This window comes from Patella vulgata, chromosome 5 (genome assembly GCF_932274485.2).
Source record: "Patella vulgata chromosome 5, xgPatVulg1.2, whole genome shotgun sequence".
In the NCBI taxonomy this organism is placed as follows: Eukaryota; Metazoa; Mollusca; class Gastropoda; family Patellidae; genus Patella; species Patella vulgata.
The window spans coordinates 76,231,096-76,252,979 of record NC_065883.2 but is presented as its reverse complement, the minus strand read 5'-3'; the positions used below and the strand labels follow the sequence as shown (position 1 = coordinate 76,252,979).

The following is a 21,884-nucleotide window of genomic DNA, read 5'->3' as shown; positions in this document are numbered from 1 at the left end:
TATTAACAAACCTTTAAACTGTTTATATTGAAGGATATTAACAAACCTTTAAACTGTTGTAACAAATCTTTAAACTGTTTATATTGAAGGATATTAACAAACCTTTAAACTGTTGTAACAAATCTTTAAACTGTTTATATTGTAGGATATTAACAAACCTTTAAACTGTTTATAATATCTACTTGAGGATATTGATGCCGTACATAGAAATAGTACATCTGTTTATAAATACTGATATTCATATCATTCTTTTCTTTATATTTCTTTAAAATATCTTCTGCTTCTTCCAGCTTCCCCTGTTCTTCATAAACCTGATCAAAAATAAATAAATCATATTTATAAAGCTTATGCATTCTGGTCAATCTGGGTAAATATACACGTACATTCTTCAGGCCTTACAAACAGGCCTGGAATGAACTAATACCGACATTTTGAACTAAAAGGTCACCGGAAAAGGTTCATAAATTTTTTAAATAATGCAAGTAATTATGTCAACATATCCTTTCCATAAGTATAACACAAACCCGAATGTCAATATTACCTGCAACAGGTAAATTTCAACGTTAGCAATTTCCGCCATTCTCCGTAGGTAGTCGTAACTTTCCGTAAATGTGACGTCATTTTAGTCCTTCTGCTCATATTCTAGTCTATATTTCTATGTGCAGAAGGACTAAAATGACGTCACGGATTGCTTATTGACGGAAAGTTACGACTACCCACGGAGAACGGCAGAAATTACTAATGTTGAAATTTACCTGTTGCAGGTAATATTGACGTTCGGGCTCGGGTTATACTTATGGAAAGGATATGTTGACATAATTACTTGCATTATTGCATTATTAAGTCAGACAAACATTATAAATATTATTAAAAACAGACAAGAGAGAGGGAGGTTAGTGTCCATTCGACACAAACCATGTTATTTGACATCTAACATATCGTCCATGGTGAGTCAAAAAGTCGTATCTGGCATATTTTAGAAGCTTCACCGATTTGCTTCTTTGGAATAAGAATTCTCTTCTATATCTTTTCATCTGGTTGTTGTATTTCTAAGCCAATAAAAAGAGGTTTTATAGATATTGTTTCAAAATGTCGTACATGGGGTGTTAAAAAAAACCCAAAAGAGCGAAAATGTTGCATTTCCTTGTAAAAATCAACTTTACGTCTAACCAAATATAGCCAGTATTGTTTTATGGTTAAATAAGTATTATTTTAATTATTGTTGAGCCTCTACTGTGTGAAATCTATGAAATTGAAGCAGGTAAAGGTGAATTTTTTCCTGAGATACGTCTTTGTTGTATAAAATTGCAAATAACTAGCTTTCACTCAATATTTCTGTACCAGATGTTGATCGTGATATATGACGTTTTACAGATGACATTTTGTCTTAATGTCTTTATAAGACATTTTGATTCTTAAGAATTTTGGCTGTCCTGGACAATTTTGCAAAACCCAGATACGACCTTTCGACTCCCCACCGACGATATTGTAAATTCTATTCTAATAATTGTCTAGCAGATAGGGGTTTTTAACAGTGGGAGGAAACCGGAGGACAATCCAGCCAGTGACCCCCACCTCCCGCTTCTAATCATATGGCACTAAGACTTACTTCAATGAGTTTATAAAGGAAGATATCCCATACTCCTGTTTTATCCACTAAACCAATCCATAATTCACTGATTCTGTGGGCTAAATTGTCCATTTTAGATCTTAAGTTGCTTGTTTGGTTGCCTGAAATGGCAAGGAATCACTGTGACACCTAGATGCACACGTCCAATTGCTCCATTGGATAATTCTTACCAGTATTTGTTTTATCAGTAAGGACATCAACAATAGGGAGAGAGAGAGAGAAATGGGGTTTAACGTCCACTCGACACAAACTAGGTCATTTCGGTACTAACATATGGTTTGATTTTATTTACATAATTCGCTTGCACGTAGGGGTCTTTAGCAGTGGGGGGAAACCGGAGGACCCGGAGAAAACCCACGAGGTTAGACAGGCGACTCTACTCCTTGCCCAGTACAACTAAGGCTGTGCAAAAATATCGATATAATCGATAATCGGTAGAAGTTATTTAGCGATACGATAATCGATATTGAAATTCAAATATCGATTATCGGTATATTTACCTTCTGACGGCAAGTTACGGTCACTTTCACATGACTGAACTTGCCGTAGTCTGGCATTAGCAGACGAATGAATGAATACACAACGTCAACACAACTATTTCCCCCCTCTGCTTACAAACTACCACATTTTAAATATATATTATTGTAAAAAACTAAACTTTAAGATTAAATACATTATTTTAATATTTTCGTTGTTTTTGTTGTTATTACTAGTTGAAACTAAAATAGGTCACGCACTTTGTGAACAATGACAATCGCACGTGATATATAGTAAAATTAGAATTATCTCCCTTCTTTGTTCTTGGTTGATTTGTAGAGAAATCATCTGCTTTCACAATAAAACTAATTGTATTGTTAATGATCAACTCCGCTTTTATTACTAAATCATGTCAGATACAGCCCATACAAAACATGTTTTTGACTTCAAGGGAAAATATCTATATCTCTCGTAATTTCGTGAAAGAATTCTACTTTGGTTTTCATCTAAATTAACCAATCATAAAAATTCTACTTTGAAAGCCCGTAATTATTTTTTTATTGTCCAATCAATAGACGCCTTCTATTTTATTTTATTCTATTAGTAGTAACACTGTGTGATCGCCAGTCACTTGCAAAGAGAAACCATGTAATGTCTTTGTATTTATCGGAGATAAAAAAAGGATCAAATGAATCAAGTTAGTCCTACATTTAGCAACTAATTATTTTACATTAATTGATTTTTTTACGTACATCGGCACAGTATTAGACTAGGATAATAACACTACTGTAACTCGATCAACACAAATAACAGGTCGGTAAAGTTCGGATTTTTCCGAAAAAAGATAATCGATTATTATCGATAATCGTTGACAAATTCTTGCCGATAATCGATATTGAAATTTCATATCGATTCCCAGCCTTACGTACAACCGGGGATTCGAAACCACGCCAGTCGGCTCAATGACAGACTTTATGATACAGCGCACGCACGGTAACCATTCAGCCATCCAACCCCCCCACATCAACAATAACACAACACATGTTTTATTATAGTAAGTATACACACCGTCCCACTACTTTGTAAAAAAAAATACAATATTTTGTACAATATTTTCGAAATAAATACTGTTTAAACCTGGAGCAGGACAATTGCCGACAAGACAACTGCCGGCGGGACAACTGCCAATGATATTATTTGTTTTTCTGTCCTTTTTGTTAAAAATAACCAATACTTAATAATTAAATATTCTTTATTAGTATCACACAGGTTCAGAAGTGATTGACTGACTATCTATAATAGCACTCACTGACACAAGGGGGACACACTGGCTAAGTGGGTAAGACGCTGGCTCGCTAGCCTGGAGGTCAGATGTTCGATCCCTGCATTGGCCGAGAAAGTTCATCCGGCATGGTTCCCCCTTGTCAGTGATGCAGGACGGAGGGCCTGACAAGGACAGCTGTCTAGTCGTTCGGATGGGACGAAAAACCGAGGGTCCGTGTACACATAGGCATGCACGTGAAAGATCCCTTCGATATAAGAGTAGGCCATAGTGCCGGTGTCCGGGCACAATTTCCCCTCATAGAACACTGTGTGGCGTATGCCCGTTTTCATTAGCCCAGTTCGGAGCACAGTAGGACGTTAAACACCATTTCATTTCATTTTATTTCACCGACACAAAGTTATCACAGGTGGATATTTTGTGCAATAAATAGTCCAACACATGGCGACTGTTGAACTTACGCACAATGTACACGCTCTGTGTGACTGTCCTTGACCCAATTAAACCCGATCAACATTTCAATATCATGCTGTTTCATGGCATCTTATTATGAGCTAAAAATAGCACCACTTTCTCCAAGTGAAAAATGACCGGCTGGGAAAATTTTGAAGTGGAAGCCCTTGCTCTGTGCTGTTAAGTTATGTTTTTATAATGATAACATGTATTGTGCTCATCCATCAATTAATAAACTTAAAAAAAATCCCATGAAATCATTGGCAATAAGAATAACAGTTATGTTTTTATAATGATTACATATATATATTTTTGTAAGTATAATTTATAACTGTTGCCTCATTTAATAAACTATACCAAAAAGAACAAAAAATATCACTGGCAATAAAATCAGCAGTTATAATAAAAAAAATAAATAAATACTAAAATGCTCGGCAGTTGTCCAAATGGCAGTTGTCCTCCGGCAGTTGTCCTAGACCCGTTTAAAAGAATCCAGTACTGTGTATTTGATTAAAGTGTGTACCAATAAAAGAATCCGGTCCTGTGTATTTGATTAAAGTGTGTACCAATAAAAGAATCCAGTACTGTGTATTTGATTAAAGTGTGTACCAATAAAAGAATCCAGTACTGTGTATTTGATTAAAGTGTGTACCAATAAAAGAATCCAGTACTGTGTATTTGATTAAAGTGTGTACCAATAAAAGAATCCGGTCCTGTGTATCTGATTAAAGTGTGTACCAATAAAAGAATACAGTCCTGTGTATCTGATTAAAGTGTGTACCAATAAAAGAATACAGTTCTGTGTATTTAATTAAAGTGTGTACCAATAAAAGAATCCAGTCCTGTGTATCTGATTAAAGTGTGTACCTATAAAAGAATACAGTCCTGTGTATTTAATTAATGTACCTACCAATAAAAGATGATGACAGTGTATTTATATCCGTGTCTGGACTACCATCTTTCTGTCTATCGTACTCATCCTTCAATCTCAACCATTCACCATACCACATCAAACCAGCATAGGCTGAATATAGATTCTTTACTTCACTAATTCTTTCTGTTATAGTTGATCGAATGTTCTCTTTAACCTACCAAAACAAATTGACCATATATTAATTAAATATTTTACAAGTCGATCATGCATTTGGTAGTCAATATTTCATTTTTAATCTCGATTCTCTTTTATAAGTTTAGATATGAAAACTTATTTTGTCTTGCAAATTAGATTTTGAAACGAAAAGAGGAAATGAAATGAAAATGAAATGATATGGTGTTTAACGTCCTACTTCAACTGGGCAAGTGAAGACGGGCATACACCATAAAATGAGGGAAGATTGGCCCAGACAGGGGCACTACGGCCTACTCTTATATCGAATTCAAACTGCCAGGGGTTCTTTACTGTGTACAAGGGATCTCGATTTTTTGTCCCATCCGAACAACTATACAGAATATTATTGATGATGACCACAATAATATAACAATGATTAACCCTTTGTAAATCAGCCAAAAGTCGCCTTTTCTTTGTTTCATCAACTTTTTCAAACATCAACCTCTTAAGATCCCTGCCTTGAAGTAAGACTTCAAGATTTAATATTCTGTTACCATGTGATACCACAGTGGTCTGTTCTTATCAAAAAGCTCTTTCAAACATTGGAATCTTAAGATCCCTGTCTGGCAGTAAGCGATTTAGAAACAAGTCTGGGAATAAGGCACCTGTCACAGACAATATCAGGCACAAAACCTCTGGGCCCTTATTCACGAAAACTTAAACTAAGATACAATCAAAATTTTAAGAAATACTGCAATTCGATTGGCTGACCAGTAAAATCAATTTGCATATATCCAATTTATATATTGGTTAGCCAATCGAATTGCAGTATTTCTTAAAATTTTGATTGTATCTTAGTTTAAGTTTTCGTGAATAAGGGCCCAGGTGCCTGTTATTTTTTCTGGCACTGATTTGTCTTTTTTATTGAAATTATTAATACATGTCCGGCTCTAAGTTGAAAATGTCAGATACTATTTCATTAGCTCATGACATTTTGTCAGGTACATATAAAACCGTTATTTCCAGGTGTGTTTAGAAGGATTTTGTAATTAGATATATTAAAGAGAGAATATGGACTTACTCCAGGTAGATCTTGTATATTTTTATACTGACCATGTGATAATAGATACAGTAGATAATCTAACACTATTTCATGTCTATCTAGATCATATGCACAGTGACTTAATCTCCTGAAATAATCAAATATAACAACATGACACAGTTATATAGAAAACAAGTTACTGGGATGTTTATATTGGACCACATTACTAAAACATTTCTCTCGTCTTTATCTTGCCCCCCACACACACACACACACACACACCCAATCTATTTTTATTACATATGAATTTGTATATTTTATTGACATGTGATCTTTAATTGTGGTCTGAATCCGTCTACTTAATAATAATAAGATTTATGTCCCTTTTATTTTCGGTAAAAATGTCTGACAAGCAAATTTTTTGAAATAGCAACACTGATGTTGACTAATGTAACCCAAGGGTCAATATGGGCATGGAAAATTTAGTCTTCATTGGCTACTAAATGCTAAAAATTTACTAGCCAGAACCAAAATTTTAGTAGCCAGAAATTACAATGCTATTAACTGTAGTCTGTAACGTAAATCACTACTAGATATTACGCGTTGTTTTTTTTAATCTGTGTCTGAGAGGAATCTTCCTTTTTTTTAAAGAAAGAGCTTAAAAGATTTTGTTTTTAATCATTTTATTAATATATAGGGAATAACTTTAATCTATGGGTTAGAAAAATGGGTCAACAACATGCGTAGTCAGACATTTTGTATACATTGCCGTAAGTTAGAAGTTAGAACGATTTTCGGCACATGGTAAGAAAATATATGAATGTCGTAAATATTGTCGTTAAATTGGAGTTATTTTCCCTAGTAAGTTCCGGTTTTACGAAGCGCTGAATAAACAAATTCAATTTTGTAAAAAAAAACTTTGTAATTATTTTAAAACGAGAAAAAAATCTTTCAGTCGCCAGCTGGCGACTCAAGTGAAAATTTTAACTAGCCAGAAAATATATTTGGTCGCCATGGCGAGTGATTTAGTCGCCATGTAGAGCCTTGATGTAACCCCCCCCCCCTTCCTCAAATGTTCAGTGGTAACAGTTCTGTCCTGTCTATATTAAAGAGCTAAATCTGTCAATTGCAGATCTTTCTTTTGGCCTGAAATGTTATATAAATCATTAATTAGACATTTATTTACAAGCCACCCCCATCAACAACTTTCTAGAACTTCAGATGGTTTTGATTTTCAATAGATTTAAATACAATTGGCAGTTAATGATTTAATTTAAAAATGGATAATCAAGACTTTGTTTATTATTGTAACAACGGTAGCAATGACAATCAAGACTACATTGATCTGCAAATGACAATAAATCCGCTCAGAATCAAGTTATTTGACTGAAATTTTCAACATATTCCTTTTTCATTATCTAACTTCCCTTTTAACTATTATAGCGAAAACTGTCAGCTCTTTATCTAAATCTTCTCTAATGTATAAATTAGAGAGTGCTTACCTGACCATTTTTTCTACTATATCTTGATACTGATCTGGACTCTTTAACATCACTTCCATACTCACCTGTAAATATCAATATAAAAATGAAATGAAATGAAATGGGTTGAACGTCCTACTGTTCTGCTCCGAATCGAGCTAATGAAGACAGGCATCGCCATACAGTGTGCTATGAGTGAAATTTTGCCCGGGCAGCGGCACTACGGCCTACTCTTATATCGAATTCCAACTGTCAAGGGATCTTTTACGTGCATGCCTATGTAAACACGGGACCTCGGTTTTTCGTCCCATCCAAACGACCAGACAGCTGTCCTTGTCAAGCTCTCCATCCTGCATCACTGACAAGGGGGGAACCATGCTGGAAAATCTGGATGTACTTTCTCGGCCAATGCAGGGATCGAACACCCGGTCTCCAGGCTAACGAGCCAGGGTCTTACCCACTTAGCCACCGTGACCCCCAAATATCATAAATTATAGTAAGATTGTCAGGTAATGAAACATTTGTGGACATGTAGAAATGTGAACTTTTAGTTCCATATAGTTTCGGTTGTATGTCTCCAAATTCCATAATATTCAAATGTGTCTGGATAACCATGTATAAGTTATAGGGGGTGAAAGAAAGAGAATTGGGGTTTAACCTCTACTTGACACAAACTAGGCCATTTCATTTCAATAATTTGCTTGCGGGTTAAGGTTTTTAGCAATGGGAGGAAACCAAGAGGTTGAACAGGCGACTCTACTCCTTGTCACGTACTACAGGGAATCAAAACATAGTCACTTGATTCAATGACAGACCTTGTGATCTAAAGTGCATGCCTTAGACGAATTGGCCACCCCACCTCCCACCCACCAACACCCCACACTGACTAGTCCTATACGTTCCCTTAACAATTAATTTTCAAAATGATTCTTCTTTGTTCGCCAAAAGGAATTATTTCTTGCCACATCTAACATAAATTTATAATAATTCCACACCATTTTCAAGTAGACTTTTGCGTCAGATATGGTGAAAAGTGATCCCTTGTGGCAGAAAATTAAGAATCACAGTGAAAAATAGAAGGTTAGGATTCCAAAATAGCTTAAGAACAGCGATGGGGAAGAGCGGTATTTTCATATTACAGCTATAGGGATGGATAGGAATGATCAGCAGATAGGGTGCGATCAGAGACCGTCCTAACGGAACTAGGTATTTGTATTTTTAATATGATAAAATATTTGGTAAACCTACTTTCCAGACAGGAGACAATGTTGTATAAATTTCTTCTGATAGAGGTTGTAGAAGTTGTACCGACTCCGACCATCGATGTGTTAAAACACATTGCCGTAACAACGACATGATATTTACTGACATTTTACACATTCGTGGATCATGTTTCACATTTTCTAAACTGTCAGCAGCTGAAATCAACCAATTAAAATTAAAGTGATATTCTTCAAATCACCAATTAAAATGAAGATATTTTTACAAATCAACCAATTAAAATGGATATGATATTTTACAAATTAACCAATGATAATGAATATAATATTTTTTACAAATCAGCCAATGGAAATGAACATAATATCTTTTACAAATCAACCTATAGAATATATTTTTGCAAATCAACCAAGGGAAAATATTGAAACTATTTTTACTACAATCTTTGTACATGAATCAACTGTTGGTAACTCCAGATAAACGTGTAGGAATTACTTCAAATCCATAGAGAGAGAGAGAGAGAAATGGGGTTTAACATCCACTCGACACAAACTAGGTCATTTCGAGACTAACATATGGTTTAATTTTATTTCAATAATTCGCTTGCACGTAGGGGGTTCAGCAGTGGGAGGAAACCAGAGGATCCGGAGAAAACCCACGTGGCTGGACAGGCGACCCTACTCCTTGTCACGTACAAGCTGGGAATCTTTCATTTTGAGACTAACATGCAGGGATTTTGTTTCTAGGAACATGTGTGCAATGTTAGGGAGGAGAATTTTACCCATGCATCACCGTTTCCACCTAGTTTTTAACTGTAGCCTATTATCTTTATGGTTGGGGGGGTGGGGGGGAGAGGGCCCAAAAGGTTAATGCATGCGTGTTGGAACATAAGGTCTCTTGGTCATCCGGTTTCGCCCCACTGCTAAAGACCCCTAAGCGCAAGTGAATTATTGAAATTACAATTGAACCATATGTTAGTCCCGAAATGACCCAGTTTGTGTCGAGTGGACATTAAATCCCATTTCTCACTCTCTCTACCTTTAGAGTTGAATGTATTTCCCCGAGAAATAAGAAGCAGAATTTAACTGCTTTAGTCAGATAATCATCAATTAAAATTGGTTTGGTCTTATTTGTTCCATTATTTAAAAGAAAATCCTTCATTTAACAATAATAATACCTTTATGATTGAATGTAACTTTTAGTTTTATATCTTCATACCATTCTAGTACTTCATCGAGTCTGTGGGTTTCTGGTTTTAAACGACTTGATAAAGTCTTTATCGTACTAGTGGCATCGTGGTCAAACGGTCGTTTTCTACAAAGAGCTACAAATAATTTCTGAAATGAAAGACAATGAGGAGCTAATAATGTTCATATAATTAATAAAGACTTGATTTATTTGTGAAAATAAGGCAAAAGTCACAGGCAAGGTCAGACACAAATTCAGGCTTCATCAAGAAATGAAATGAAAATGAAATGGAGTTGAACGTTCTACTGTTCTGCTCCTACTGGGCTAATGAAGATGGGCATACGCCATAAACTGTGCTATTAGGGAAATTATGCTCGGACAGTGGCACTATGGCCTACTCTTATTCCGAATTCCAACTGTCAAGGTTCTTTTCCGTGCACGGCTTTGTATTTTTATTATATAGTGTCTTAATAATATTTACAACTCAAAGTTAAAGATGTCAGGTACTGACTAGTTCATTAGTGCCTAACATTTCATCATAATTATTTCTTAGCCTGGACCATAGCAACCATTTAAACTTTGCCTGAAGCATAGCAACCATTTAAACTTTGCCTGATTCAATGCCATACAATCTGAAATGATTCTATTCCCTGGACTGCAATGCAGTGCAATTACAGAAACTCTTTGTGGTTTGCTCTGATGAAACGTATGAAGAATAGAGAGAGAGAGAAATGGGGTTTAATGTCCACTTGACACAAACAGGTCACTTCGGGACTAACACATGGTTCAATTTTATTTCAATAATTCGCTTGCGCGTAGGGGTCTTTAGCAGTGGGAGGAAACTGGAGGATCCAGAGAAAACCACGAGGTTGGACAGGCAACCCTACTCCTTGTCACATTCAAGCAGAGAATCAAAACCATGCCACTTGACTCAATGACAGACTTTATGATACAGCGTGCACGTGCTAACCATTCAGCCATCCACCCCCCACCCCCCTGGCATCTTCTGGGAACAAGTTGATTAAAATTTAATCCAGCTGAATCCATACTACACGATTACCTGCCGATTATCTATTTTAGGTTGCTTTACGGCTTAAAAAAAAATAGACATCCTTCGATAATTGCATGGTAGGGATCGGTGGATAGGGGAATCAAAGAATCTGAATTGTCGATCACATTTTCTTCCTTAGACGCGATCAGTTTTCGTGAAGTTTGATTTATTTTGCATTACATTATCTGTGTTACCATGTCTTGTGGAGATTAGTATAAAGTGTTCAGCAGGTAAACTCATAATTCATAATGGGAGACAGATTCTTTCAAATATTTTGTCCTAATTGACTCACGGCAAAATCACACGATTTTTTACTTTAATTTTAAAAAATAAAGAGAACATCTTTTTTTCATACCACTATGTTCTTTAAATCATCGTCGTCAACTTCAATATCAGACATAATGAATGGACCGATGATCAAACAGTAATCTTTCAAAAATGTTCAAATGTTCCCCAGAAAAATTTAGTAAACAAAACATGTGTTTACAATTTTAGGGACTTTTATCGACTTATTCCTTGAAGAGTTGCATAAGAAAGATAACTCTAAGATAATAACTATTAACTTTATTTTTGTCATTCAATTCATTATTTTTTCATTTCGAACACCTATTTCATTCATTTTTAATTCATTTAGATTTTTATCATGCCCATACTAATCAAATAGAGATTATTACAGGAAAGTTTTGTCATAATCGCATAAATGTCTGGATAAAAACGACTATCTGTTCAACGACCAATCTGGTCTTCTAACAAGAAGAACTCTCTTCCGCTCGAGTGGGTTTCTGCTAAATTGACACGTTTCTCTTACAGAATTACATTTGTTCAAACACAATAGAGTAAGTATGGATTACTTTAGCGGATTATTTTGTCTTACCATTTATACATAAAATAACTGTGGATAGTATTACGGCTTCAAAAAAAATATTGATTAAAATTTCCAAGCTTTCTAACAAAAATTAAAAATGTAAACAAACTTTTTTTTTCAACTTCAGTCTGGGCCACCATATGGCATAATATAGATTGTTCCCACATGGATTATATAACGTAATTTATGGCTTGCACTTAAACTAGCCTACAGATCAGTGATTGAGCTATCAGAGGATTGTATTTGTATTCAATTCTCATGCAAAATTATGGACCAATATGGCAATAATGTCAATAAAATAAACGTTTCATCATGAGAGCAAGCAAAACTATTATTCATATTGGCAATATAATATAAACAAATATCGGGAGCCACGTTGGCTCGCTAACCTGTGTTGACTGAGAAAATTCATCAAGATTTTCCAGCATTCCACCTTGTCAGTGGTGTAGGACAGAGGGCCTGACATGGGACAATGTATAGTCTTTCGGATGGGACGAAAAAAACTGAGGTCCTGTGTACACATTGTAAAAGAACCCTTGACAGTTGGAATTCGAAATAATATAGGCAATAGCTCTGTGGTTCGGGCAAAATTTCCCACAGAGCACACTGCATGTTGTATGTCCATCTTCATTAGCCAAGTATCGGATCAGAACAGTCGGAAATGAAATGAAATGGGGTTTAACGTCCTACTGTTCTGCTTCTAACCTGGGCTAATGAAGACGGGCATACGCCATACCATGTGCTATGAGGGAAATTTTGCCCAGGCAGTGGCACTACGGCCTACTCTTATATCGAATTCCAACTGCCAAGGGATCTTTTACATGCACGCCAATATGTACACGGGACCTCGGTTTTCCATCCCATCTGAACGACTAGACAGCTGTCCTTGTCAGGCCCTTCATCCTGCATCACTGACAAGGGGAAACCACGCTGGAAAATCTGAATGAACTTTCTCGGCCAATGCAGGGATCGAACACCCGACCTCCAGGCTAGCAAGCCAGCGTCTTACCCACTTCTTAGCCACGTGATCCCCCGGAACAGTCGGACGTTAAACCCCATTTCATTTCCAACAAAAATGAGCATTAAGCCAATCTAGCCTAAAATGGACACAAAAGTCAAAAGAGATTTCTTTGTTATGGGAATTCACAACAAAAAGATGGCCACCCACAGAATTAACTATTAGCAGGCACATAACCATGGTCATGAACATCACCTCCCACTGAATTAACTAATTAGCAGGCACAAAACCATGGTCATGAAAGGCCACTGAAAGATATATCTCATAGGCCTGATTTATATTTTTTTTTCAGTCACCAAAGATGAAGTCTCTACTACTGACAGTGTTTAGTACAGTTTTACTTCAGATAGTTTTCACACAACAACCACCTGGTGTTCCACCTCATCAGCAACAACAATATCAAGCACAAGGAGCTGTCCCCCCTCAACAACAGCAACAGCAAGTTTACCAACAGCAACAACAGGTGCAGCCACCAGTACAACCACCTGCTGGTCAGGGTTATCAACAACCACCAGTACAACAACCTGGGGGTCAAGGTTATCAACAGCCACCTGTCAATCAACAAGCACACGGTCACCAACAAGCTCACGGTCACCAACAAGCACAAGGTCACCAACAAGCTCCTCATATGCATGTACAAGAAGGTAGAGGTGGAGATACTCTAAAATTTAAAAATGATGTTCATAATACAGAGTAAGTTATGTACATTTATTTATTTTTAACCAAGGAATTTATTCAGTCGGTTATATTGATTGCAGGTGTCGCTTCGTTTCGTTTTTTATTGTTCAAAATTTTGTTTTACTTGGCTGTTGTCAAACTGTCAGGGCAATAGAATGTTGCTTAAAATGTCCCAGGTTAAAATTTTCAAGTCGGGATGCCAAGGGTAGTATCTACTGGGCTGACAAGGAAGGTGTGTTTATTCATTTGGATATAAAGAAATACAAGGTCTACTGGTATATATATTATTGCTGTGCATGGAAAAGAATCTGCTGTCCGGGCAAAATTCATCTCCCTGGATGACCATACCCCCCACCCCTAATCAACTCAATTTTCATAAGTGACCACTTAATATCAGTGTTTGTTAGTGGTGATATCAAGTAAAAGTTAACGCATTTCGCAATGTTTTGAGCTGAAACTTTCTGTCAAAATAATTAGACTATTTCTTTGCATTTTCCAAAATCCGATCAACATTTACTATTAGCGTTTCGACCAGTATCTAATGGTATTATTTATTTTCAGGCATATTATGGAACATTTACAAGAGGTTATAGAAACCAAACCTAAAGATCAGATGTCAGAAGAAGAATTAGAGTTTCATTATTTTAAAATGCATGATTATAACGGTGATAATAAATTAGATGGTGTAGAGATCGGAAAAGCTTTGACACATTATCACGGAGGTGAGTTCATCGACATTAAAGGTGCATTATGTAAGAGCAAAATCTGCCTATTGCAGGCCTTTATTTTGGCTTCAATTCTTATATAAATTATCATTTAGACATTTATTAACATGACAAGCCAATAATCCACCCGCTACACTAGCGGATGGCTGGGATTTAAATGGATAGAAACACCTGCGATATTGAAAGATTTAACAATAAATGGATAATTGAGACTTAGCCTCAATTGTCAAGTACCGTTGTTACGATAACAACCCGAGCTACATCTTCAAGCTATCGTAACTTCATTCAGAATAAAGTACTGTAATTTGAATGAAATTTTCAATATATTTATTTTGCATTATCAATTTTTGAACTATTATAGTAAGAATGGTCAGCTCTTTATCTAAATCTTACATAATGCATCTTTAATAATTTTAATAGTACTGGGCCCTTATTCACGAAAACTTAAACTAAGATACAATCGAAATTTTAAGAAATATTGCAATTCGATTGGCTGACCAGTAAAATCAATTTGCATATATCCAATGAAGTTGCAGTATTTCTTAAAATTTCGGTTGTTACTTAGTTTAAGTTTTCGTGAATAAGGGCCCAGGTTATAGAGCAGTCACTTAAGTAGTACAATATTTTTCAATGCATAAGATGTTCCTAGGCCACATCTGTTAAAATTATTCTTCTTTCTCAGAAAATAGACTTATTTAAAAACCAAAAGTACTTGCGGTTACACTGCTTTATAGCTTTTAGTTCCTATATTTTTAAGTTTTGAAATTTTAAACAAACCATCTTTCACATGATTCAAATGGCCACTTATTTATCAATAACCTGAAGAACAGAATATCATATTGGTGTGACCTTAAAATTCACAAGCATATTTCTATAGATATTAATACTAACATGTTGACCTGTATTGCATGTACAATGAACAAAGGTGAGGGTTAAATATAGCAGTTTTAAAGTAGCTAAGTCTCTAACTCAATATCATCCAAAGTCTTCGACATTGAAAACACGAATTATTTGTCAATTTAAATCAGCATTGATGTTGTGATCTTACCAGGAAAAGATGGGATTTTGATATCCAATATTTAAGATTAAATAAACATTTTGCCGTTGGTACAGGAATCGTATACCATAATGCGTTTCAGCGCCATTTGTAACAAGGGATTCGGCTAGACATATTCCACAAGTCATATCAAACACTGATGCCATATTCTTATCAGGAGAGCATGCGCAATTAATACTATCGGTGTAGACTGGAATAACCAGGCGCTAGAGACTGCCATTTGTCTTCTTGCGTATTTTCGCCGAACCTGATTTGAAATTAGAGTAAAAACAGAAGTGATTGAATGTAAATCAGTTTATATACACTCATATTACATTATGTGTTGCGAGTGCAGATGTTAGCGATTCAGCTTCTTTAACAAAATGGACAATTTCCAATGCTCACGTTAGAACTCTTAAACATATTCATAGTTTTTCAGTATTATTTAAAATAAATTATCAGTATTCATTATTTGATGTCAAGTTAAAATTAATGGAGTTAGATCTGTTTTTGTCTCCTGTGAGATTTTTACAAAGATTAGCTGGTATCTCAAAGTAAACAACAAAAATACGTAACAGAAAATATATTGATTTGATAGATTTAATGTTTCTAGAAATCTGAAAATGCACCAACGAATTTTCAAAAAATTAATTTTGATTGAATCAAATATTCAAATATAATTAAATAATAATTTAGAATATTCAAATATTTAATTCAGGATTCGTAGTTTTAGCACCGGTTAAAATAAAATAATTTCTAGCTTGTTAATATTTTAAAGTAAATGTATTGTATAGATAACGGGAGGCACAGTGGCTCAGTGAGTAAGGTTCAATCCTCAAGACCAAACTATGGGTATCTCCTTTCTAGGAGTTAAATTTCATAGCTCTGTTGGGGGGGTGGATGGCCGAATGGTTAGCATATTGAAATCAGCATTCGTTGTTTGAGCACTGGTTAGAAGAAAATAATTTCTAGCTTGTTAATACTTTAAAGTAAATGTATTGTATAGATGACGGGAGGCATGGTGGCTCAGTGAGTAAGGTTCAATCCTGAAAAAACTTTTCTTTCAAAATCCCTCTACAGACGATTAACTGCTTCAAATACAGGAAATATATGAAAACCAAACTATGGGTATCTCCTTTCTAGCAATTAAATTTCATAGCTCTGTTTGGGGGGATGGCCGAATGGTTAGCATGTGCGTGCTGTATCGCAAGGTCTGTGTTTGAGTCAACTGGCGGGGTTTCGATTCCCCGGTTGTACGTGACAAGGAGTAGGGTCATCTGTCCAACCTCGTGGGTTTTCTCTGAGTCCTCCGGTTTCCTCCCACTGCTAAAGACCCCTACGTGCAAGCGAATTATTGAAATAAAATTGAAGCATATGTTAGTCCTGAAATGACCTGGTTTGTGTCGAGTGGACGTTAAACCCCATTTCTCTCTCTCTCTCATAGCTCTGTTAGATATTGTCTGGGAGATGCTGGAATGATACGATCGATATTCTACCAAAATACATTAGATGCAGAGTGATAAAAATGAATTGATCGTCAACGGGATGCTAAACATTTATTTATTCAAGATTTTCAGCAATGTTCCAGTCAATTGGGAAATTAATTACAGGGTTAATAAGAGTAATCTCCCTTATATTATAGGACATACTCACCATCTTCTTCATACATCTCTTTCAATATCTTTAAATTGAAATTCAAATTATCACACTGATCAGCAGTGAATATTCGCTAGGCCGCTCCAATCACTGAGAAGGATGACATCGATGCGACTTAATGAGTCCCAAATATTAACTTTTTTCCTCTGACGAATTTAATTCTAAAACATATTTTTTATGTATTAGAAAAATAAATAAAGACGTTTGAAGTATATGTAGGTAAAAGACTCCATTCTGCCCGAACCAGTAACGTCTTACAATTACAATACACGCGCCATTGAGCCAATAATTGATGCCCTGTGATGTGATGTCACATGTTAAAGGCATTCATCTTCTACAGAGCTATAAGAAGGCTTTTCACAATACCTTTATGAAACAGATTATATAATTCCTTATACCACGCTAATTTACTCCTTTCTTTAGTAACACCTGTTTAAAGTTTGCTTCATGTTTCTTGTATGAAAAAATTAATTTAAATCCAAAGGGTACTTGGTGGTAGCCCTTCTTAAAAGCCTTTAGATCCTTAGTTTTAAGTTTTGAAATTCTAAACAAAAAAATCATTTACATGTATGGGACCCAAGTGACTATTTGTTTATCAAGTTCATGAAAAATTACAAATTAAATAGGTTTGCCCCCCCCTCCCCCCCTCTAAAATTAGTTTTCAATCACTGGATTGAAATTTAGTAGAACAGTGATTTCTTCAAAGGGCATTTAGTGAAAGCGATGTATAATAACATACAGCTTTATGGATAACATTCACTAGATTTATTAACTGCAATGTTTCAATGATGGTACTCTCACTGTTATCAAGCAATGATACAATCAACATGTTACTTAAGGTTATATACAAACGGTTAACAATAAACTAATTAACCATCAACATTGATCTTCTTGTGCTGTTTTCAGAACATGAGGATGCAGGCGCTGATACGGGTTTGTAGCCATAAGCTTATTTGTATTAAAATATTAATACTGGTTTGTAGCTATAAGCTTATTAATATTCTAATATTAATTTATAAGTTTGTGCATTTTATTTATAAAGACACGAAACTAAGAAATATGCTCTTGATAGATGAGACCCTACCATGGGAATAATATTCTGGATTTCAAGATTGTCAGATGTCATGTCTGGCGGGGCTGGCTTAAATTTGTGCCAGTTCCTTGGGATAAGATGGCAATATGGGGTTTCAGTACATGTTATGACAGATCTATATTTCGTTTCTTTTTTTTTGTACTTTCGATGGCCTACACTGCATGAAGATCTGACCAGTTGTAGTGGGAGGTCATACGAGCGGCTTTGACCCTACGACATCAGACATTTGACTAACCAATCAGCGTTGATGTTTCTAGTGGGTTACCCACAGTTCCATGCACCTCACGCCTAAAATTCGCCATAACAGACCGTTCCATTGGCTAATCCGTCACATCATCCAGAACGTGGGTTGTACAACTCTTCCAGATTCTAGTGTAGTAAAGACAAGTAGAACGAAATTTTGAACTATAAAAAACGAAACGAAATAAGATCTGTATTTAAATCAGATTGGTTATAACAAGCCTGGAAACATCAGGCACCTGTCACATAAAATATCAGACACAAACCCTCTGGTGACTGTCAGTTTGTCTCAGACAGATGTCTCTTTTTTCTGTATTTTGTTGATATTACACTACAGTAGTAAAATTTTCAATAATTTAAGATGTATGTTGGAAAATTTCGAATTTTACAAGCTAAATAAAACCATCAAAAATCTTTTTTAAAAATGCAAGAAACTAAATATTGTATTTGTATTAAACTGTGTATATATGAGAAATAACAGAAAATAATATCCACTTGATATGATTTGATATGAATTAAGTACCTTTTTTCATATCATTGCATGGTATTCTATCTTCGTCTTTCCCTTTATCCATGACAGTCATCTGGTCTTGGTAATAGTCTCGCTATAATTATAGCATTGAAGTATTGATAAATAAAAAAAATCACTTAAAACCCGTTAACAATTTCTTTTGTTAAAAATATCAAAACTGAAAATATGTGCAACTAAAAACTTTTGAAAAAGAAAAACAACTAACTAATTTTTGTTTTTAGATAAAAAAAAATTTCTCAAAAAAATTGAAAAACAAATTTAAATAAATATTCCTAAAGAAACAAAAATTGAAACTGGTGTTACTGTATAGTCGAGACATAACTTCCTATCAACAGTTTCATAATAGTCTCCTATATAGTACTTCCGATCTAAAGGCAATCAAATATGGAGTTAATTCAAGTCCAGTCTCCATTATACAACTGACGTAAATGTTCGAATTCGATCAATATTTGAACAGAAATTTTAGTAATAATTATTAGATGTGAATTATCCGTCTTCATTAGCCATTTCATTTTATTTTCAATGTCAATTAAAACTTATATTTACAAAAATTATTTAAATGATATTCTAAATTAAACATACATGAAAAGAAAATCTATAGATTTCAAAGATTTTTACCTTCCTGAAATTTTGTCAAATATTTGAATAGTAAAATCAACCTTTGATTTGACTATGGTTCCGTTATGATAAAGAGAGAGAGAGAGAGAAATTGGGTTTAACGTCCACTCGACACAAACTAGGGGTCTTTTACAGTGGGAGGGCCCAGAGAAAACCGACCAGGTTGGACAGCTAGGTGACCCTACTCCTTGTCTCGTAAAACCTGGGAATCGAAACCACGCCAGTTGACTCAATGGCAGACCTTATGATACAGCATGCACATGCTAACCATTCGGCCATTCAACCCCCTCAATTATGATAAAACGGTTGGACTATTACCAATAGTAGCTACATGTACTGTAATGGAACTCTATTTCTTTTTATTGATTTTATATGCATTTACATATCTCTTTATTTCAAATCTTTTCCAATTTCATTCTCCTCTGCTGCATAATTTATTCTGTAAATGTATTGTATTCACCAGAAATGCTTTTATTATAAAAATAATTGATTTAATATATACCATAAATATGGAATTACAAAGTCGATAAATATAGAATTACACAGTCGGTAAATATGGAATTACAAAGTTGATAAATATGGAATTGAAAAAAACATAAATATAGAATTACAAAGTTAATAAACAGGGAATTACAAAGTCCATAATCCTTAAATATGGAATTAGAAAGCCAATAAACAGGGAATTACAAAGTCCATAAACGGGGTATTACAAAGTAAATAATCAGGAGATTACAAAGTACATAAACATTGAATTACAAAGTACATAATCAGGAAATTACAAAGTCCATAAATACAAGAGTGGTGTAATAGTTCCGGTATGTGGACAGCCAGGAAGTGGCATGGTTTTGATCCCAGGCTCGTTGGTTTTCTCTTGGATCTCTGGCTTCCTTCCACTGTGAGCAATTGATACTATTAATTGTCCCCCGCCTTTCGAAGAAAGCAGGGGACTATTAAAATGGGTTCGTCCGTCTGTCTGTCTGTCTGTCTGTCTGTCCGTCCGTCCGTCCGTCCGTCCGTCCGTCCGTCCGTCCGTCCGTCCGTCCGTCCGTCCGTCCGTCCGTCCGTCCGTCCGTCCGTCCGTCCGTCCGTCCGTCCGTCCGTCCGTCCGTCCGTCTGTCTATCCGTCCGTCCGTCCGTCTGTCTATCCGTCACACTTTTTGGGACACAATAACTCTCTTCCTAATTGAGCTAGAATGTTCAAACTTGGTGTATGTGTTTATTAGGTCAATGCCTTGATGGAGTTCGAAGATGAGCATTTTCCGCTTAGGGTAAGCAGAGATAAGCAATTTGATTGGTTGATGCTTTGGGACACGATAACTCTCTTCCTAATTGGGCTAGAATGTTCAAACTTGGTGTATGTGTTGATTAGGTCAATGCCTTGATGGAGTTCGAAGATGAGCATTTTCCGCTTAGGGTAAGCAGAGATAAGCAATTTGATTGGTTGATGCTTTGGGACACGATAACTTTTAATTGAGCTAGAATGTTCAAACTTGGTGTATGTGTTTATTAGGTCAATGCCTTGATGGAGTTCGAAGATGAGCATTTTCCGCTTAGGGTAAGCAGAGATAAGCAATTTGATTGGTTGATACTTTGGGGCACGATAACTCTCTTCCTAATTGAGCTAGAATGTTCAAACTTGGTGTATGTGTTGATTAGGTCAATGCCTTGATGGAGTTCGAAGATGAGCATTTTCCGCTTAGGGTAAGCAGAGATAAGCAATTTGATTGGTTGATGCTTTGGGACACGATAACTTTAGTTCTAATTAAGTGAGATTGATGAAACTTGGTGTATAGATTTATTATATGAATACCTTAACTAAGTTCGATAATGAACATTTTTTGCTGAGGGTAAGCAGAGTGATAAGCAATTTGATTGGTAGAAACTTTGGAACACAATAACTCTCCTTCTAATTGAGGTAGAATGTTCAAACTTGGCATAGGTGTCTATTAGGTGAATGTTTAAACTTGATGTATATGTAGATGTTCATTAGGTGAATGTCTTGACTGAGTTCAATAATTAACATTTCGAGCTGAAGCTAAGCAGAGCTAATCGATTTCATTTGTCGATGGTTTGGGACAAGATAATCTTGATTCGATCTGATAGAGAGTGATGAAACTTAGTGAAAAAAATAAATGTGCGATTAATTAATATGTGTCATCTATTTATTTTGCAATTTCGGCGGGGGACATCAGCCTCACTGTTGGCTTGTTGAACCACATGTTAGTCCCGAAATGACCTGTGTTTTTTGTCAATTTCTTTTTCTTTAAATGCTATGTATTTTTATTTAGTGTTGTACCGGTATATCATTCTGTTGATATTTATTAAATATCTTGTATTTTGATTGTATGAATTATGATTTAAATGCTTATTTTTTTGTTTTTTTGTTTTGTGGTGATGGTTTCTGTCATGTAAAAATTTAGCGGTATATATATACATATTTCACAGGATTGGTGATGGTGATGTCTGCTTCAATGTTTTTTTATGTATTACGATTTAGATGCTTAGTTTTGTATTGCTTGGTGGGAATGGTAGCTGTCATGTTGATATTTAGCG

At 35.4% G+C, this 21,884-nt stretch overlaps 1 protein-coding gene and 1 long non-coding RNA gene across 2 annotated transcripts in view; one reads left to right on the top strand and one right to left on the bottom strand.

Moving 5' to 3' along the window:
* LOC126820392 (TATA box-binding protein-associated factor RNA polymerase I subunit A) overlaps positions 1-11,359 on the bottom strand; it is a 37,385-nt gene extending 26,026 nt beyond the window's left edge. Inside the window, exons 1-8 of the mRNA XM_050548308.2 lie at positions 11,226-11,359; positions 9,809-9,968; positions 8,662-8,831; positions 7,435-7,499; positions 5,972-6,080; positions 4,753-4,930; positions 1,610-1,731; positions 159-311 (exon numbers count right to left, since the gene is read on the bottom strand). Coding sequence (XP_050404265.1) covers positions 159-311; positions 1,610-1,731; positions 4,753-4,930; positions 5,972-6,080; positions 7,435-7,499; positions 8,662-8,831; positions 9,809-9,968; positions 11,226-11,270 — 1,002 coding nt within the window. The 5' untranslated portion in view covers positions 11,271-11,359. The remainder of the gene's footprint in view (positions 1-158; positions 312-1,609; positions 1,732-4,752; positions 4,931-5,971; positions 6,081-7,434; positions 7,500-8,661; positions 8,832-9,808; positions 9,969-11,225) is intronic.
* Positions 11,360-11,614: 255 nt separating this feature from the next.
* Positions 11,615-14,132, top strand: LOC130012906 (uncharacterized). The gene is made up of 3 exons (XR_008788140.1): positions 11,615-11,706; positions 13,046-13,446; positions 13,993-14,132. It is a non-coding gene; the product is annotated as an uncharacterized LOC130012906 (long non-coding RNA).
* The last annotated feature ends 7,752 nt before the right edge of the window (positions 14,133-21,884 follow it).